The 19,692-nt window shown below is 45.8% G+C and overlaps 1 protein-coding gene across 6 annotated transcripts in view; it reads left to right on the top strand.

Moving 5' to 3' along the window:
- Nucleotides 1-19,438, top strand: part of Tsc22d3 (TSC22 domain family member 3) — a 66,510-nt gene extending 47,072 nt beyond the window's left edge. For 4 of the 6 annotated variants that reach the window (XM_077106870.1, XM_077106871.1, XM_077106872.1 and 1 more), the window contains exons 3-4: nt 16,744-16,795; nt 17,900-19,438. In XM_077106870.1, coding sequence (XP_076962985.1) covers nt 16,744-16,795; nt 17,900-18,130 — 283 coding nt within the window. In that variant the 3' untranslated portion in view covers nt 18,131-19,438. Of the gene's footprint in view, nt 1-15,667; nt 16,055-16,225; nt 16,390-16,743; nt 16,796-17,899 lie in introns of those variants that run through there. The other 2 variants (XM_077106874.1, XM_077106875.1) reach the window with 2 other exon arrangements.
- The last annotated feature ends 254 nt before the right edge of the window (nt 19,439-19,692 follow it).

Genomic DNA, 19,692 nt, shown 5'->3' with positions numbered 1-19,692 from the left:
GCTCTGCTTGGTGTCAGGCAGGTGGCTGTCACCTGGTCAAGCTAGAGGGAGCCCCAGGGCTGAGGATTTTCCAGAGTTTTACAAGGGCAAGAAGGAGAGAGAATGAGGGACAAGGGCTGCCCTCACCAGCTCTATTGTGAGTATGTCTCCTTCCAGGGCCACCTGGTGCACAGGTATAGAAGACCACAGCTAACAGAGAATGGCAGAAAATGGCCAAACAAAGCTCCCCTGCCCTTCTGCTTGGAATTTCCCTCACTGGACTCATTCCTTTAGGTTATCCGGAGGCTCTTGGTAGAAGGAAATTGCCCCAGGGAAGGAGAATCCATCTAACCTCTCAGCCATAGACTTTCCCAGGGTCAATTTCTCAGCTATGCCACCTTATAAATGAGGTAGTAGAGTTTGAGGAGGACTCATCCAGGAAGGATGTTTTGGTGAGCAAGCAAATGGGGTCTCCCAGGCAGATAAATGTCCCCAACATGGCCAAGGCAGCATTGCTGCTTTGCACAGCATCTTCATAACAACTTGCTCTTTTTATTTTTATTTTTTTCAGTACTTGAGTTTGAACTCAAGGGTGCTTTACCACTGAGCTACATCCTGAGCCCTTTTTTTAAACTTTATTTTATGTATTTATTTTTTATGTGGTGCTGAGGCTCAAACCCAGTGCCTCACACATGGTAGACAAGCACTTTACCACTGAACACAAACTCAGACCCTAAGTCCTTTTGAATATTTGAGATAGTGTCTCATTAAGTTGCTGAGGCTAGCCTCAAACTTAAATGATCCTCCTGCCTCAACCTCCCAAGTTACCAGGATTATAGTTGCCCATCTCTGTGCCCAGCATAACAGTTTGTTTTTATTTACCAAGAAGAGAAGGAAAAAGCAATCACCTTGCATGGTGTATATGTTATAGGAGAGGAATAGTATGATTGCCATTTCAGTCATGAGGATCTGGAAACCTTCTATGCAGTCTTCCAGCTAGCTAATGGCCAATGTGGAAAAAGAATTCTGGCCTCCTGACTTAATTTAATTCTTAATTGATCAAGTTCATCTAGAATGGTGCTAGAGCAGTCCTCAGGGAGTCCCTCCCTTCTCATATGCATCAGGAGAGTCCCTCTCAATTCTCCTTATCACAACTATTTGTCTGAAGGATCAGTATCAGCCACATGGGTGAAACCCATCATTGCAGCAGCCTATTGTTGAGAGAACTCACCTGGTGACATGACAGATGTCTCTAGGTTATCTCCCAACTGTGCTCAGGAGCCATAAATTCTATTACTCTTTTTTTTAATACCTTTATTTTATTTATTTATTTATTTATTTTTATGTGGTGCTGAGAATCGAACTCAGTGCCTCACATATGCTAGGCAAGCACTCTACCACTGAGCTACAACCACAGCCCCAGAAACTCTATTACTCTTAAAGCTGCCCATTCACAAGCAATTTGGTTTTTTTGACAGCTATTTGGGAGTATTTGCATGTTACCAGAAAGCCCAAGGCCGCCAGGTAACAAGTACCCATTGTGATAAGCCCCCAGCACACCACCAATCTATATTTAGCAAGTCTGAGTCACTTCTCCCAGAAGCCCCCTACTGTTCAGACCAAGCTGAAGAGGTCATCATGTTCCTTCCCTGAGAAAAACTAAATAGTTCCCCCTCTGAGAAAGACCTTTCATTTTAATAGGGCACCTCAAGATTTCAAACCCAAGGATGACACTAATGATTAGGATTTCCTTTCTCTTGGTAAGCATCAGGATATTTTTATCTGGGATTATTTTGTCATTCCCCACCCCTGCCCCATCATTCTAGTTACATGGCTGTCACTCAGAGAATCAGGCCTGCTAGCCCTAAATCCCTCTTTGATATTGGTGCCAGCTGAGACTTGGCTGCCCTGCTCCTGGGCTTTATCACCCTCTACTGCTCCCTGTGTGTGACCTGTTCGCAAGTGACCCAGCCCCTTTAGCTAAAGATGGAAAGTGACCAAAGTCACAGCATTACTGGAGAATCAGGAGCACATAGCTGGGTAAATTATCCCTTTTATTTAAGAGGTAGGGCCTTGCTTTCAGGTCATTAGTGACCACTTATTCAATTGAACTGTGTTTGGGTTTTCCAAGTATGTTTGATTTTCACAGGTCTTTCGTATTTTAACTGCAGAATTTCTCTCAAACAATGACTGTTCCCAAATTCAAGTGTTAACAAAACGCTAATACATGAATTTGCCTAGTTCTTCTCCACTGGGGCTCTTAGCAAAATTTTAACACTTAGCCAGTTCTTTTTTTTTCATTTATTAACCACATTTGCCCTGTGTCCATGCCATGGGAGTACAATGATAGATAAGACAAGCCCCTGCTCTCACAGAACATATATTCTAATCTAGGAAGCCAATGGATGCTTACTTGAGTCTTTTTGTTGCCTGTTGCCCACTTTTAATCATGGGCCTCTCTGGCTGTGCCTGAAGCAATAGAGGTCCTTCTGATGACTGACTTTGCCATCAAAGAGGCTCTCAAGGTCAAAAAGTTGTATAAGTCAGGACAGGCAATGGTGGCACACACCTGAGTTGCTGTAATCCCAGCAACTCAGGAGGCTGATGCAAGAGGATCTCAAAGTTTGAGGCTAGCCTCAGCAACTTAGTGAGGCCTTGTCTCAAAATATAAAAAGGGCTGGGGAAATAGCTTAGGGGTAGAGTACTCCTGGGTTCAATCCCCAGTACAGAAAAAAATGTGCAAGTTAGAAGTCCTTTGTACTGGAAAGATTGCTATGAACTCCAAAAGAATAATTTAAATACTGATTCATGTTAACATTAATTCCACAAACCACCCTTCCCCATAGGTAGTTTGGATAATTTGTGAAACTATGGTAACAAAAATCACAACTGGACAAAAGTTTAGAAGTGTTAGACTTTCAAACAGCTTTGAAAGTGCTACACATTTGGAGAGCCATTTTACCAGGGGTGATTAGGGGATCAGGACCCTTACTCATCACAAAGTGTATCATATTAATATGGCCCTTTTTCACTCTCCAAAGAACTCAAGAATGCCGCCTACAGGGTATCCATAAGTTTGGAAACATAAACCAAATATATATAATGCCATCAAGAACATCTTTTATCTGTGCTGGTATTGTGGCTCAGTGGTAAAGCACTTGTGTAGCATGTTTGAGGCACTGGGTTCCATCCTCAGCGTCACATAAAAATAATTAAATAAATAAATAAAGTAAAGGTACTAGGTCCATAAAAATAATCTTTAATCTGTTAAAAACATAAAATGCAATTACCTATGTTTCCAAAACTTAGAGCATCTATAAACATGTATACCATGCATGTATGTATATGTTATAGGAGAGAAAGAGCATGATTTTCATTTCAGGGATGAGGATCAAACCCTGTAGGATGTTTTGAAGCTTCTGTGCAGTCCTCCAACTAGTTAATGGCCAATGTGGAAAAAGAATTCTGGCCTCCTGACTTAATTTAATTCTCACTTGATCAAGTTCATCTAGAATGGGTGCTAGGGCAGTCCTCAAGGAGTCCCTCCCTTCACATATGCATCAGGAGAGTCCCTCTCAGTTCTCCTTATCACAACTATTTGTCTGAAGGATCAGTATCAGCCACATGAATCAAACTCATCATTGCAGCAGCCTATTGTTGGAGAGAACTCACCTGGTGACATGACAGATGCCTCTAGGTTATCTCCCAACTGTGCTCAGGCCTTGGTTCCCCAAGATGTCCAAGGAAGATCTCTAAGACTCCTTTCTTCCCAACTGCTGAGCTAGTAACTGTCTACAGTTGGCTGTTCCTCAGTTTCCATATTTACTTTAGCTGTTTTGCAACTCTGTCAACAAACTCCACAGTATTATTAGTTTTAGCAAATAACAGGATGTCAGAACTGTTGACCAGGATTTGGTAGTTTGCTGTTAGAGTCCTATCCCAGGACATAGGAGCTAGTGTTCCTCTTATTTTTTAAGGTGTATGAGCATTGGCAAGAAGCTTTTCCTGGTCAGGCCCACCATGCTCTGCTGTCCATAGGTCTTTAGTGCCTCTCATGCTCACAAAGTTTCCACCCACAAAGACCTGAGCACTTCGGTCTTTACTTGGTGGCATAAAGACATCTGTAAGTAGATTTTTTCAAAAATAATCAACTCTGATACTTGGAATTTTCCATTTTTGTGCTTTATCTTCATAGTCATGTATGGCTTTTCAAAGAAGTTTGTACTTGGTAAGGTGACTTCAGTGCTTAGTATTCATGTCATCAGGAATGGTTCGGCGATGATAGTTTAGGCTGGTAGTAAGAATTTCCAGGCTTTTGACCTAACTCAAAATATCTTTTTTTTTTCCAACCCTACCCACAACATGAACTGACTCAAGGAGTGAGAGAAGGGGTTAAAAGGGTCACTGTGCTGCTGGTAGGGAGCTAGGCAGTTCAGGCTTTGGAGGGAAGCATAGCCTTTGTTTATTTATAAGCCCCAAACCTAGCAGGCAGTGTAATTTAAACATAAAATACCCAAGCACAGGTCAGATGGTACCACAAAGAACAGTGAATTCCCTTCTCAATCCCCCTTGGCAGAAGGGAGTTGTGAGCGGTAGAGGCAGCCTCATTGCCAGGGAGAAGCTCACAAGCCATGGAATGGGGTGATCATGGAAGGGGCAGGTGAGCTCCAAGCTTGGATCAGGTGGTGATAGGTATGTTTGTAGTCAGCCTCAGCAGGTTCCTGATGGGGAATGAGTCACACCCCTCCAGTTAACCTGGGAATCAACCCATATTTGACTGGGTGGTGACAGTCACTGGGCTACAGGAAAGCTGGCTTCTGTAGAAGGAGATAGGGCTGAAACACAAGAAAAATATTAGCCCCTTTCTGTTCTCTGGCCTGGGTTCTTTTCTACTGAGATGTGCCCCCAAACCCCAACCTCCCAGGTGGAGAGTTCCCACTGACAACTGTGAAGTGTCTTAGAAGAAATTTGTTTGTCATAAGAGAGAGGCAAATTTTGCCAAAGATTTGGATATAAATCAGAGTAGGTTCAATGAAAAGACTGTGCCCTGTGCCCTGTGCTTCTCTTTCTTCCTGAAGAGGTGTGTGTATTTGTTGTCAGCAGTTCCTTTGTGTGTGTGGGGGGGGTAGGGTGCTGAGAATTGAACCCAGGGGCACTTTACCACTGATCTACATCTCCAGCCCTTTTTCTTATTTTGAGTTAGGGGCTACACTAAGTTGCTGAGGCTGGCCTCGAACTTGCAATCATCCTACCTCAGCCTGCCAAATTGCTGAGATTACAGGTGTGCACTGCCATGCCCGGCCTTCTTTGCAGGGGATGGGGGTGGGTTTGTTGGATATTGAACCCGAGCCCTTGTGCACGCTAAGCAAGTGCTTTACCACTGAGCTACATCCCACCCCCTCTTGTCAGCAATTCTTAAAAGGAGTTCTGTAGACTGGTGCAAAAAGAGCTATATTGAAATCACCTGAAAAATACCCTCCCCCAGCTCCAGACCCATCCCACATGACTTGCTAGAGCTAGAGCCCTGTACAAACCTTCTCAGGTGATTCTAGTTTTAAGAATCTCATCCAGATCCATTTCTTTCTCTCCCCAATCCACTCTCAAGGTTTACTTGCTGTGTGTCCAGTTATCTTCTGACCCTGATTCATCACTCACTACCCTGTTGAAAGTAATATGATAATTTAATTCATACTGAAGTGCTTGAACTGTTAGTGACTGAATGTGGCACCTTCTCAAGGCTTTTGCATTGAAAAAGAAACTTTTCTTCCTCTTAGTGTATAGAATTGCAGGACAGATCACTGGAACTCAAAGTCATGACTTTGGTGGTGACCTTTCTAGGTACCTCAGTAGCAAGTCTGGGAAACAGCTCTGACTGAGAGGGATTTTTTTTTTCTCAATACCCTTGAGATCATACTTCTGAGGTAGCCAGACACAGAGGGCACCTTTTCCAGGACTGGCTCTAGTTAGAACTGTCCTCAGGAGGAGTCTCTGGGTTGCCTTAGGCATCCATGTGATTGATTGTGTACAAATGGTGCTTGTCTTTTATTCTCCCTCATTTAAAAGAGTCCATTATAATGTATGATTGACGTCTTTGAAAACTGCAGTTCCAGGACTTCCTGTTCCCAGGGTGCAGTGTGACTGTTCAAGCTGGTTCTCCTTGTGCCCACCTGATTGCCACCCCAAGTTTCCCTTTAAGACCTTGCCACCTATGACCCCTGTACAACATGCAGCCAACTCTGGATGTTACAGAAAGCAGAGGCCATGACTTTCGACACTCTAGCTTAAACTAAAGTATCCTGCCTTGCCATCTTGCCACACCTTGTGGCATTACTGCCCCTTTGGGGTCACGGGGAAGCTGGCAACAGCAAAAAGAGAGAGAAAGAGATATGATGGCCTGTCTCACTATCTCTGAGAATCAGACTGTGTGAAAGGCTGGAGAAGGTGTTTGCATAAATGTGTGAGTGCTTTGTGCTTCCCTTTCTTCCTGATAAGGTGTATGTAATTCCTTGTCAGCAATTCTTAAACCAGGCAGGAGGCTTTCCTTAACCCCGCCCACTACTCTTTTTGAGTTCCCTGGCGCTGTTCCCATGGTTGGAGGGCCCTGCCCAGAGAGAAGCTCACCCTGTTTCTCTCCTTTTTTTTTTTTTTTTTCTGTTTTGGGAGTAGTGTTCCCCCTGCCCCCCACCTGAGGTGGGCGGTCTTCTCTCATCAAGGAAGGGGTGGGGGGGAATCTGCAGAGCCAGAGGCCCTTTGCAATCAGCAGAGCTGTTCTTCACAAGTCATAGAGTACTGCAACACAGGATCAAGGAGCACCTCAAGTGAGCCCACAATGAAGAGTGTTACTGTGAGGTAAGCAAGGCCTCAAGAGCACAATATGAGGGCCCTGTGATGCTCATAATGCTTACCCGTAGTGGCTGAGGAGCTGGAGCCCCTGAAGAGGCCCAGCATTATTAACCATCCTTTTGTTCCTTAGTGAACCTGTACCACTTAAAAGGTCACACATTCTACAGTGGGGCCCATAGTGGAGAGCCAGGTGCTCCACCTCAGGGCCCCTGCTCTCTCCACAGGCCCCTTGTCTGCTGGCTCTGCCTCCCTGACAAGACTCTCCTGGCTTTTTCCAAGCACTGCCCATAGCCCTAAGTCTTTCCTCAAAGTAACTGGCAACTGCCGGAGAAAATTACTTAGAATTTTGGCCAGTGGGAAATAGGAAGAGCAGAGGGGATGGGAAGAGGCCCTGCCAGTGTTGATAGGCTGGCAGAGGGCTTCTGCAGAACAGTTAATGTGGATAGTGGCCATGTTTTTGCTACTTTCTTTCCCAGCCCCAGAAAGGCAGTGTACCAGGATTTCCAGAGGGTGGTCTGTGAGAAGGGGGCTTTTTTTCTTTCTTTTTTTTTTGTGGTGGTGCTAGGGATTGAACCCAGGGCCTTGTGCATGTGAGGCAAGCACTCTACCAACTGAGCTATATCCCCAGCCCATAGAAGGGGGCTTTTTGCATACCTGACAATGCTTACTGGTCTGTAAGGAAGGATAAGGAACTTTATCATCTGCTTCTAAGGAGATGGCACAAGGGTAAGATAGCTGACCAAAGGAGGAAAGCCAAGAGCCCCTTCTCAGAAGGACAGGCTGGCAACTCAGAAAACAAACACCTGTACCTTATTCCCTTGCTTTACAAACCATTGGTGTTGAGTCAGGTGCAGTGGCACATGCCTATAATCACAGCAACTCTGAGGCTGAGGTAGGGGGTCAAAAGTTCAAAGCCAGCCTCAGCAATTTAGCAAGGCTCTAAGCAAGTCAGTGATACCCTAACTCTAAATAAAAATAAAAAGGACTGAGGATTGGCTCCGTGGTTAAGCACCCCTGGGTGTAGGTCCTATAGAAACCCTAAGCTTCATGACTGCTGCTTTACTCCCAGTCAGGAAGGCATTGGCCAAAGGACACAGTGGGAAGAAGAAAAACACACCCCATCTTTTGGAGTGAAGTAGTGTTCAGGGATGGGAGTGGTGTAATCCTCCTGAACTCCAAGCTACTGTACTGTGTACCTTGGAGCCCCAGATTTTTTTCCTGAAGCAAGCCTTTCACTGAGGTCTAACAAGTAGGGAAATCTTTCTGAACTCGCCACAAACTCAGGATATTTTGGAAGGATGCACAATTCGGGGCTTGTATTCCTGGTTTACTTTTTAATGCTTTTCTGAAATGTGCCTTGGGCTTTGAATACGTATTCAGTCAACTTAATTGAATTGAATATTAATGACAATGAGTGTGGGGAAGAGAAAGGAATGTGATTCCATTTACCAGGGTTAATTTTACAAACCTCTTTTTTAGGAATATCTGTTTTGTACTTGTAGCTGGATAATGGGGAGGTTAAAAATGAGAAGGTTTAGAAAAATTATGGAGGTAAATTTTCCCAGCTGAAACACATAAGAGGAAAGGAGACAGGCATAAAAATTGACACAGGTTCATGAAATTTAAGATCCACTAAGCTTTTGACTAAATTCCTGGATAAATCACTAATACTTCTAGTCCAGATGAGATGCCTGGACAGCCCCCTACCATGGTAAATCATCAAAGTTGGGGTAATAAAGATGATTTGAAGAGTAGTTTTGGGTTTCTCTGAATATGGGCGGGTGGGGTAGAATTTCTTGCTAAAACAGGGTATGGCTCTGCTGCCTGCCATCCTAGTGTCACTCAGAGATTGTTTGTGAAGCTCACACGGGACCCTGTCCAGGAGGAAGCTGAAAGGCACAATTCATTGCTCTTGCCATCATCTAGTACCAGGGTGTGCCCAAAATCATTTGCTAGAGCTGCTTCTCCAAGAGAGTATCCATCTCTCTATGAGGATTCTCCTTGGGCTCCCTCCCATCCCCCATCACTTTCTATACCCTCCTCCCCATTTTCTTGCCCCCTACAAAGTCGGAACTCCCAGCTGTGTCCATGCAGGGCACTTCACATGATCCACAGAGAACAAGGCACTTTCTCTGTCATCGTCTTTCCTTCTTGCTTCCCTTCTTCTGGACTTTGGGGATTTTCCATGAAGACAAAATAACTATGTAAGTGGCAGTGGCCTTCCTGTCTGTAGTCTCCCACATTGGAGTGGAACCAGAGGGGAAGAGAGAAGAGAGAAGGAAGGAAAAATTAAACCATGGCATTTCAGCCTCCTTATTCCCCAAGCCTCTTCAGAAAAAGGGACAAGTAAGTAATGAGAATTAGACATAGTCTCAGATGGAAGGGGGCCGCAGGATGTGTGGGGGGTGTTTTTCAACCTGTCTCATCAGCACTGTGCTCTGTAGGGCTCAATATCCTTTTTGTATTTCCTTTTCCAGCTCCTAACCCAGTGTTTGCTTTGTGGCTTGTCCCACACCTCTTGCATGGTATCTTTTTCCACTTCTCGACATAGGACCCTGTATTTTGCTGGCAATGTTTCTGAATCCTTGGGTGGAACATTCCCTCTAGAAAATAAGGAAGACTTGCCTATAAATAATTTCCTTTTGGCTGTGTGGTACACAATGCTTCAAATGTGACAAAAGGGGAAGTGAGATGTTCCTCCTCACTGCCTCCCCCATCCAACCGCACCCTCCCTGAGCCTGCTCGCCACCCCTTGTCAGCATGTTGAGAATCTTCCTGAAGCTTCTGCTGCTCAGACTTTGCCCAATCACCCTTTCCCTGTCCTGTGGGAACCGGGAGTTAGAAGAGATCTTGTCCTGAAGAAGGTGGCTTTTGAAGTAGAAGAGACCAGCAGGGATGCTTAGACTCTTCTTCCAGCTCAAAGAGAATAAGTTGGCTTCTAGAATCTCCTGAAATGGGGGGAGTTGGCTCCATCCTCATTATGTTCTCCTCCGCTAGAAGGTTGCCCCTGAGAGAGAGTCAGCAGTGTCTGTTTTGTCACAAAGTCCCATGGCATTAAAGCTAGAACCAAGAGACAGTGAAGGGCCTCGCTCATCAGTTAGGCGCTTTTTGCTACACTGACTCTGGATCTAGCCTGTGTTGTAAATTCTGGGATGTAAGAAGGAGAGTTTGACAATATTTATGAATGTTACTGTTGCAGAGCTATTTTTTGTTTGTTTATTTTTTGATTTTTTGATTTTTTTTTTTTTTTTTTTTTTTGCAGGGGGGAGAGTGTACCAGCGATTAAACCCAGGGGTATTTAACCATTGAGCCATATCCCAGGCCTTTTTTTCAGGAGGGTACCAGGGATTGAATTCAGGGGCACTTGACTACTGAGCCACCTCTCCAGCCCTATTTTATATTTTATTTAGAAACAGGGTCTCGCCAAGTTGCTTAGAGCTTCACTAAATTGCTGAGGCTGGCTTTGAACTTGCAATCCTCCTGCCTCAGTCACCAGAGCTGTTGGGATTACAGGCATGCACCACCATGCCTGGCTGTTGCAGGGCTATTGAAGCTAGGCCACTGCTTCCTGTATGTGGCCCACCTTCATAGGACACAAGGACACTTAAAGTTTCAAGGATCAGCACATTACTCAGAAATATTAGATTGGATAATAGATATCACGTAGAACACAAACTTCTATACTCTCTAAGGTTTAGTGCAGCTGTCTGGGCAGAGGAATTTTCTTTCTTTTCTCTTTTTTTTTTTTTTTTAGTTCCAGATACTGAACTGAAGGGCACTTAACCACTGAGCCACATCCCCAGCCCTTTTTTATTTTATTTTTATTTTGAAACAAGGTCTCGCAAAGTTGCTTAGGGCCTCACTAAGTTACTGAGGCTGGCTTTGAACTTCAAATCATCCTTCTAGGCAGAGGAATTTTTTTTTTTTTTTTTTGGTACCGGGGATTGAACTCGGGGGTGCTCAACTATTGAGCCACATTCCCAGCCCTATTTTTGTATTTCATTTAGAGTCAGGGTCTCACTGAGTTGCTTAGTGCCTCACCTTTGCTGAGACTGGGTTTGAACTCATGATCCTCCCACCTCAGCCTCCCCAGCCACTAGGATTACAGGTGTGCACCACAGCCAAGGGCAGAGGAATTTTCTGATGTGCCAAGGGTTAAAAAAAAAAACAAAAAAAAAACTTTGGGTTCCTCTTCCTCCTCCTACCCCTACTAACTATCTCTATCTCCCTTGTTCTTATTGTTAGAAAATCTTTGTACAGAGACATTTAAGTCCATTGTCATCTTCTATTGGATTCTGGGATCTAGTCATTTTAGTAATAGAGGATCATAAGGCCTCAGGGTGATCATTTCTCACATAACAGAATTAAAGGTAGATATGTGGATTAGAGATTGGCCCTAATTGGACTGGGACCAGGCATCTTTTTGAAGTTTGTTTTTTCTTTAACTAAATCCCAGATATGAACTTATTTTCTTGTTGATCTTCTCCCAAAAGTTGAGCATAGCAAGAAGAGAGGGTGGTATCTGGGAGCAGTAACACATGCCTGTAATCCCAGAAGATTTGGAGTTTGAGGCAGGAAAATTGCAAGTTCAAAGCCAGCCTCAGCGACTTAGAGAGGCCCTAAGCAACTGTCTCTGTCTGAAAATCAAAAATCAAAATGGCTGGGGATGTGGTTCGGTGTAAAATGCTCCTGGGTTCAATCCCTGCCACCAAAAAAAAAAGAAAAGAAAAGAAAAGAAAAAAAAGGCAGGGATGAATTAGTTAAGGGTTCCGTGAGTAGGGCCTAAAGAACTCGAGGTTTGACTGCACTGTGGTTGTTATTCCAAGACTGCACACCTTATTTGGAATACTGGGTATTCCCCAAGACTATATATCCATTCTGGAATTTGGGTGAATATTTCCTAGAGAGATAGCTTTCTTTGAGGACTATTTGACTGCCTTTTGAATGAATGTGAGTGAACTTGTGCCTTTTCTAAAGCCCAATGGGACAGTTTAGATATTCTTCAGTCCCCAACTGGTCAGAAAACTATCTGTGCTTACAGAATTCAAAGTCAACCTCTGGCCTCTCAAATACTAGTGCAGCCAGCATCCTAGGGACACTTCCCCTGCCCCTCACCCTTTCTTCCTCCATGCCACTCTTTGACACCTCCAACCCATCCCCCAACTGCCTCTACTCATTCATTCAAGTCTCCCCTCATTCAAAAAATCAATTCCCTGCTCCACTGTGCTGATAATTTATGTTTTGACTTAAGATGTTCCGTTTGGGAAATTCTTGATGCTTCTTAGCATGGTTCCTTGTTTAAAATACTACACAAGTGGGTTTAAAATACTACACAAGTGGGTGTACTATGAACAGTGTACTATGATCAGGAAGACATGAACTGAAGTCCCATATCTGCAATTTATTAGCTCTGTGTGTGTGTGTGTGTGTGTGTGTGTGTGAGAGAGAGAGAGAGAGAGAGAGAGAGACAGAGAGACAGAGAGACAGAGAGACAGACAGTGAGAGACAGACAGAAATAGATACTGGGGATTGAACCCAGAGATACTCTACCAGAGAGCTATATCCCAGCTTTTTTATTTTTTATTATCAGATAGGGTCTTGGTAAGCTTCCCAGGCTGTTCTCAAACTTGTGATCCTCCTGTCTCCAGCTTCCTGAGTCACTGAGATTACAGGCATGCACCACTACACCTGTCTGCAATTTATTAGATCTGCCACCTTGGGCAAGGTAGCCTCTCAGACCCTGTTTCTTCATAAGTGAAATGATGGCGCAGCCAGCACAGTGTCTGCCTACAACTGATGCTCCATTAATTGTAGCAATTATGGTCAGTGTGTCTCAAATTAAGCTTGGTTTTTCTTTTTCTTTTCTTATTTATTTGGTATTGGGGATTGAATCAAAGGGTACTTTACTACTAAGCTATACCCCCAGTCATTTTTATTTTTTTTTTTTTAATTTTGAGACAAGGTCTTGCTAAGTTTCTTAGGATCTCAGTAAGTTGCTGAGGCTGGCCCCAAACTTACAATCCTCCTGCCTCAGCCTCCCCAAGTCCCTGGGATTGCAGGCCTGCACCACTTCACCCAGCTTCAGCTTTTTCTGTTTTTTGGTTTTGAACCAGGGATTGAACCCAGAGGTACTTAGCCACTGGGACACATCCCTAGCCTCTTTTTAATATTTTATTTAGAGACAGGATCTTGCTCAGTTGAGTGCCTCACTACGTTGCTGAGGCTGGTTTTGAACTCATGATCCTCCTGCCTCAGCCTCTGAAGCTGCTGGGATTACAGGCGTGTACCATCATGCCCAGCTTCAGCTTGTTTTTTAATTGAAGTATAATAAGTGAACAATTCAAACACAGCTCTGATAGTAATCTTAATCCTTTTTCCTGTCCCTCTTCAAACTGCCTGGATTTCTCTGCCTCTGTTTTCACCTAAGGGACTCACCCATCAAAAGAGCTGTTTTACTTCTGCCCTATACCTTGTTTTCCCAGCAGTGTTCTCCCAATCCTGGCCAACCCAGCTTATTTCTCTCCCCTTTTTACCTCACCCTCCCTTGGAATCTTGGGATGGGTAACAATAGTTTAGAAAAAAATTAACAAGGCAATGAAAGATCAACCCAGACTCTTCCTGGACCAAGAAAGCTCTGGGTGGCACAAAGAGCAGATTAATATTTCAGGGAATTCCAATATCAGTTAAGCTATTGATTCAAGTATTTTTTTCTCGGATAACTTTTCTGATGACCTATAAATATAGTCTGTCCTTTGTTCAGTCTACTGCACACAGCTTAGTGCAAACACCAGGTTCAGAGAGCCTGTGTCCTAAAGTTAACAATATACATTGATGAGGATCATCTCCCACCTAAAGTAGGAAAAAGTGGGCTAAGGCAGTGGGTTTTCTTGGATAGTTTTATTGGCTAGACCTTTGAAAATAATAATGGGCATTGTATACATGTTACCACCACTGAAATCCACAGGTGGAGCCCCATGCCATAGCCAGAGATGTTGGCTATTTGGTGGCATAACTGTACTGGAAACCCAGATGCAATCAAGGCCTTCAGACTGGGTTTGGCTGGAGCTTTGGCTAGGGTGTTGGTGCCAGGTACCTGGTTAAGAGAAATATCCTGAAGCAAATAATAATTACCTTCTTTGCTGATAAGAGGGCCCAGTACTTTTCCAGGAGCGTGATTGCATTAGGATATTTCTTTGGACCACAGCCTGTGGAACACTGATTTATGGGTACTAGCCTTAACTTTATCCAAACTATTGTATATTTGGTGGAACCCAGTGTTCTCCTTGTGGTCCCCTGTTTGTATAAATAACATGTGCTGTTGCATCACCTATCCCTTTTCCTGCCTAGGTTGCCCTTGTAGATGTAATTCTGCTTCTGTCCACCAGGTGGCCTCACTTAGGTAGGAGCGAAAGGAGCTAGAAATACCTCAAGTCTCCCATGCCTTTTTTTTTTTTTTTTAAGTTTGAGGCTGAAAAGAATGAAAATATGTTTTGATGGAAACATATATAACTCTTATTAGGCAATAATCATATCATTTTCCTTGTGGCCCAGAGTCCTCTTTCCATGAAATACCTTCTACTGCTATATGCATGGCTGGATCCATCACATGGCAGGTGTTTTCCTGGGTGGTTTATATAGTAGTTTTCTTGTCCTTTGCTCTTCATAGGAAAGTAACAAATTTTCTTATGTTTTTATTGTGCATTATAGTTATACATAATATTGAGGTTCATTCTGATATATGGTGGAGGAAAGTAACAAAAAATTGTTTCCTTTTAGTTATACATAACATTAGGATTCATTTTGACATAATTATACAAGCATGGAATATAATTTGCTCCAATTCAGTCCCTAGTACTTCCCTTTTCCCTCCCTTATACCCTCCCTCTGTTCCCTTATACACTCACCCTGTTCCCTTTACTTAATTTTTAAAATTAGTGCCTCGTAGATATACATAATGGTGAGATTTACTTTTTAAAAATAGGGACATGAGATCCTGGGTTATCAATTAAAAAAAAAAAGAGAGAGATCCCGGGTTATGTTGAGTGTATTTTATTTACAGAGTAAGATGGGAAGACTGAAGAGAAAAGGAGTGGTATCTGTGGTCATTCCTGTGCCCTCTCTCATATCCTATCTCTTCTCCACCTCCTCTATTGCCAACCTAGCAGCTCCCCCATACATGTTCATCCACTCTTGTACACCCTCTCCTCCATACACATGCATAAACAGATTAATGCAAACCTCTGTGTGCATTCCTTGTATGTCACCAATCTGTGAACCTGTCAGTACACAGGTAGATACTCCCACACCTGTAAATTCTAAGGAAGAAATGGGCGGATGGGTTTTGGAGTTTGGAGCAGGCTGGTAGCCAAGTCAGGGGACAGCTGCATTAGTAAGAGTGAGTGTGCAGGTGACACAGTATATGTGCTGGGGGGAGACTGAGAGAGCAGCCAGAAGGAGAAAGTGAGGCTTCTGATGGTGAGGGTGGGCGTGCGTGCGTGGAGTGTGACAATGAGAGCATTGCAAAACCATCAGGGTACTGTGGCTGACACCTGGAGAAGTGCTTTTAAAAGCAGCACCGCCCTCTACTGAGTGCTTTCTGCCTCCTGTTAGGCTGTTGTTTCTCATTTCTTTGCAAAACAGCTCCAGTTTGGTTTTTACCAATCTCCAGAGTCCTCTTTGGAGATGCCAGTTGGCACAAGAAAGTGCTGAACTGTTTAGAGTCCCAGTCGAAGGTTCAGGGAGGGGATGTGGTTTTACTGGGCCACAAAGCCGGGTACAGGACTCATTTGCATGGCCCCTGACGCCATGTGACGCAGCCAGCTCCTCCTATATAAAGAAGCAGGAGCCGAAATATCTCTGAGTCTGGGTTGGACTGGAGGCAGTGGAGTTTGTGACACACTAGGTGACACCCCTCCAGGCACTTCCCTTCAACTCCAGCTGGAGCGCCTGTCTGGCTTTGGGTCCGCTCCGCTGCCTTCACCCCCCTCCTAGCTCCAGGGCCAGACTCCAGCGCGGAGCCCAGCCCGGTACAGCTTGCCAGCAGCCAGCGGCTGCCCAGCCCGCCCAGGCAGGCCCGAAGCACTGCCCGAGCTCCCCCGGCAATCTGAGCAATGAACACCGAAATGTATCAGACCCCCATGGAGGTGGCGGTCTATCAGCTGCACAATTTCTCCATCTCCTTCTTCTCTTCCCTGCTTGGAGGGGATGTGGTTTCCGTTAAGCTGGATAACAGGTAACGACTGGCCCCAGCTCCAGCCTGGCGCTGGCGGGGGCTGGGCTGGGCTGGGAGCTGGATCTCTGAGCGAGCCCTGCGCTGCCGGCCCCAGTTCCCTGTGGTGCAGCATCCTGGGAAGGGGCGGGGGTAGGGGACGCAGGAAGGGGGGGTCACCACCGCGCTGGGATCCGCCGTCGGAGCGTCCCTGCGGCTGCTGCGCGGTGAGAAACAGCTGCTGCAGCCGCAGAGGCAGCCAGAGGCATAGGGATCGCGGGCAGGCAGGGGTGCACCACCGGGGAGAAGGCCGGAAGCTTCTGAGCAGAGAAGAAATTCTTAGCTAGGTTCTCAGCCCGGTAGGTTTGCCTGGGACCTTTTGGGCCTGCGGCGGGGGCCTTCCTAGACCTGGCGCCCTCATTGTTTGTGTATCCCTGGGCAGGCCACGCTGGCCCATGGGCCCCAGGACCCGGGCTGCTCGAGTCGGTAGGAACTCAAGGAACTCAGGGCGGCAGCGCTGAGCTAGCCTGGGTGGGGAGGTGCAGCTTCCTGCAGGGGCCAGAGAAGGACCCGCTGCCAAACTGCCTGGAACTCCAGGCCAGGGAGGCAGGGGAGAGGAAGACCCAGGGCAGATGGAAGACTTTGGTCACAACTGCCAGGTACTCAGAGTGGAACCGAGAGGGTAACGGGTCGCTTTGCTTTTGTCTTGACAGTGCCTCCGGAGCCAGCGTGGTGGCCATAGACAACAAGATTGAGCAGGCAATGGTGAGTGGCATCACTGCGTCATTCCCATCCCCAGACTTAGCTGCTGCTTATGTAACTCTGGGCAGAACTGAGGGGGTGGGCACAAAAGCTGTTAGCCAAAGGCCTGAGAAAGCCAAAGCCAGATTCCTATCCTCCCTGGAGACATTTGGTAAAGTCTGGTTAGAGTAACAGCAGTCTACCCTTGCTGGGCTCCCTTTCCCCTCCCCCTCCTTCATCCCAGGGCTTTGCTGCAGCCTCTGGCTCCCTCCTGGGCTGCTGCAGGGCAGGGAGCTGAGACTCTTGTATTTGTATCCTGCAATTGGCAGGGGCCAGAGCTCATTGGATGCAACTGCACTGCAGTGCCTCTGCAGAGACTGGGCTGGGGTCAGAAGTTGGGAGGAAATAGAAAGCCAAGCACCCCACACCATCTCCCTCTGCTTACCAGGTAGAGGTCAGACTTCACTGAGCAAGCAAAATGGCTATAGGGGCTCGGGGCTTCTCACAATTAGAAGCCCCTTAATTGTGCTCTGAAGCCTAAATGACACACTTTCCCACCCCTAGTGTAATCAGTCATCAAATTCAGAGAGGATGGAGCAATCTCTACACCCCACACCAGCAAATGCCTGTCCAACCAGGTTGCAGGCCAGCTGTGACTCTAGTATGCTGGGTCCTGTGAAGGGGAAGAGACTCCCAAATAGCCAATTTTATTTCTTTGGTGAAGATTTGTAAAGGAGACCGACAAGATGGGGTGTGCTGCAGGTCCCCGTGGACCCCTGATTTAGACCAGCAGCTGGGCAAACCAGCAACCAGTAGAATTCTCACTCCAAAAGTCCCTACAACAGCCAGACTTGAAAATCTTTAGGAACTTGCAGGAAGGTGGATCTTTCTTGTTCAAAACCTGGCTCCCAACTCTGGCAAGGCCCAAATTCTACGGTACTCCTGTGTGAAGGTTTAAGTGCTTCAGAGAGGAGCTATGAGGAATTGGGCTACAGGAGCAGCATGCTGAGGGGAGGCCTCAAGGCAGTAACATGAAAGCTAGGGCAGGCAGCCCCGTGGCAGGGTGAAGGTGCTGCAGAGGGGCCTCAGTAGCTGAAGAATCTCTTTGTGTGGTTTCCTCCTTGGCAGGATCTGGTGAAGAATCACCTGATGTATGCTGTGAGAGAGGAGGTGGAGATACTGAAGGAGCAGATCCGAGAGCTGGTGGAGAAAAACTCCCAGCTGGAGCGTGAGAACACCCTCCTGAAGACCCTGGCGAGCCCCGAACAGCTGGAGAAGTTCCAGTCTCGGCTGAGTCCTGAAGAGCCAGCTGCCGAATCCCCACAAGCACCTGAAGCCCCCGGTGGTTCTGCGGTGTAAGTGGCTCTGTCCTTAGGGTGGGCAGAGCCACGAAACCTGTTCTACCTAGTTCTTTCCGGTTTGTTTTTGGCTCCCCAAGCATCATCTCACGTGGAGAACTTTACACCTAGCATAGCTGGTGCCAAGAGATGTCCCAAGGACATGGCCACCTGGGTCCACTCCAGTGACAGACCCCTGACAAAGAGCAGGTCTCTGGAGGCTGAGTTGCATGGGGCTTCAAAACCCCAAGCCAGTGAGCCTCTAATGCCACTGCGCCCTGGGGGCTCCCAGGGCCTGGGCAACTTAGCTGCAACTGGCAAAGGAGAAAGGTAGTTTGACATGTGATGCCAGTTTGCTCCAGAATGTATAAAGGGGTCTGTTTTTCATTTCCATGGACATCTTCAACAGCTTCACCTGATGACTGTTCTATGAAGAAGCCACTTGTGTTTTAAGCAGAGGCAACCTCTCCCTTCTCCCCTGCCTCGCCAAGGCAGGGGGCACAGATGGGAGAGATTGAGCCAAGTCAGCCTTCTGTCAGTTAATATGGTCTAATGCATGGCTTTGTGCACAGCCCTGTGTGGGATTACAGCTTTGGGATGAGCGCTTACAAAGTTCTGTTTGGTTAGTATTGGCATAGTTTTTCTATATAGCCATAAATGCGTATATATACCTATAGGGCTAGATCTATATCCTAGTGTAGCGATGTATCCATATATACATACACCTACATGTTGAAGGGCCTGACCAGCTTTGGGAGTATTGACTGGTCCCTTATCTCTTAAAGCTAATTCTTTGACTGTGCTCATTTACCACGTCGATTCAGTTTGTCCTTTAGATTAAGTAAAACTCAAGAGTAAAGGCAGGGAGAGGAGGGCCAGCCCTCAGAATGCGGCCACAGATGCCTTGCTGCTGTACCCTTTCTTTCCCCAACTCTCCACTGAAGACATGTGAAATCCTTTTTCGAATGCCAAACCCACCATTCACTGGTGCTGACTACATAGAATGGGGTTGAGAGAAGATCAGCTTGGACTTCACATTGTCATTTGAGAACTTTTTTTTTTTTTTTTTTTTAATTCTGGTGGAACACTTTCAATTGAACAGATAGATGGCATCCTGCTGTGGATGAGGGGTGGATGAGGGAATGACTTTGATCCCATTGGGGCCTGAGGGATGTGCCCAGGAAATTTGTTTCCAAAGGGGTTCTGTGACAGTGAATTTTCCACTTTCTGACACCTTATCCTGATATATGTCTCCAGGATTTGGATTTGGATTTTTCAAATGTAGCTTGAAGTTTCAATAAACTTTGCTCTTTTTTTTTCTAAAAATAAACTTGGTGTCTGACTGAGTATAAAGAGACAGGGCAATGGAGGCCCTCATCCAGTGGGGGTGGGGGAGGCTGTTTTTCTGATCAAGCAATATTTCTTGAGCACCCCTAAGGGCCAGGCCTATGCTATGTTCATGGTCATGTGTCATCCACATAGCCTCCATATAAAGGACATGTTCTCACTGTTGGTAAGGAAGCTAAGACTTGGTGAGTTGAAGTGACTTACTTGCCCAAAGTTAACACAGCTGCTATGCAAATT

The sequence above is a fragment of the Callospermophilus lateralis genome, chromosome X, assembly GCF_048772815.1.
Source record: "Callospermophilus lateralis isolate mCalLat2 chromosome X, mCalLat2.hap1, whole genome shotgun sequence".
NCBI lineage: Eukaryota > Metazoa > Chordata > Mammalia > Rodentia > Sciuridae > Callospermophilus > Callospermophilus lateralis.
Note: the sequence above shows the minus strand (reverse complement) of the source record. Positions and strands in the feature narration are given on the sequence as shown.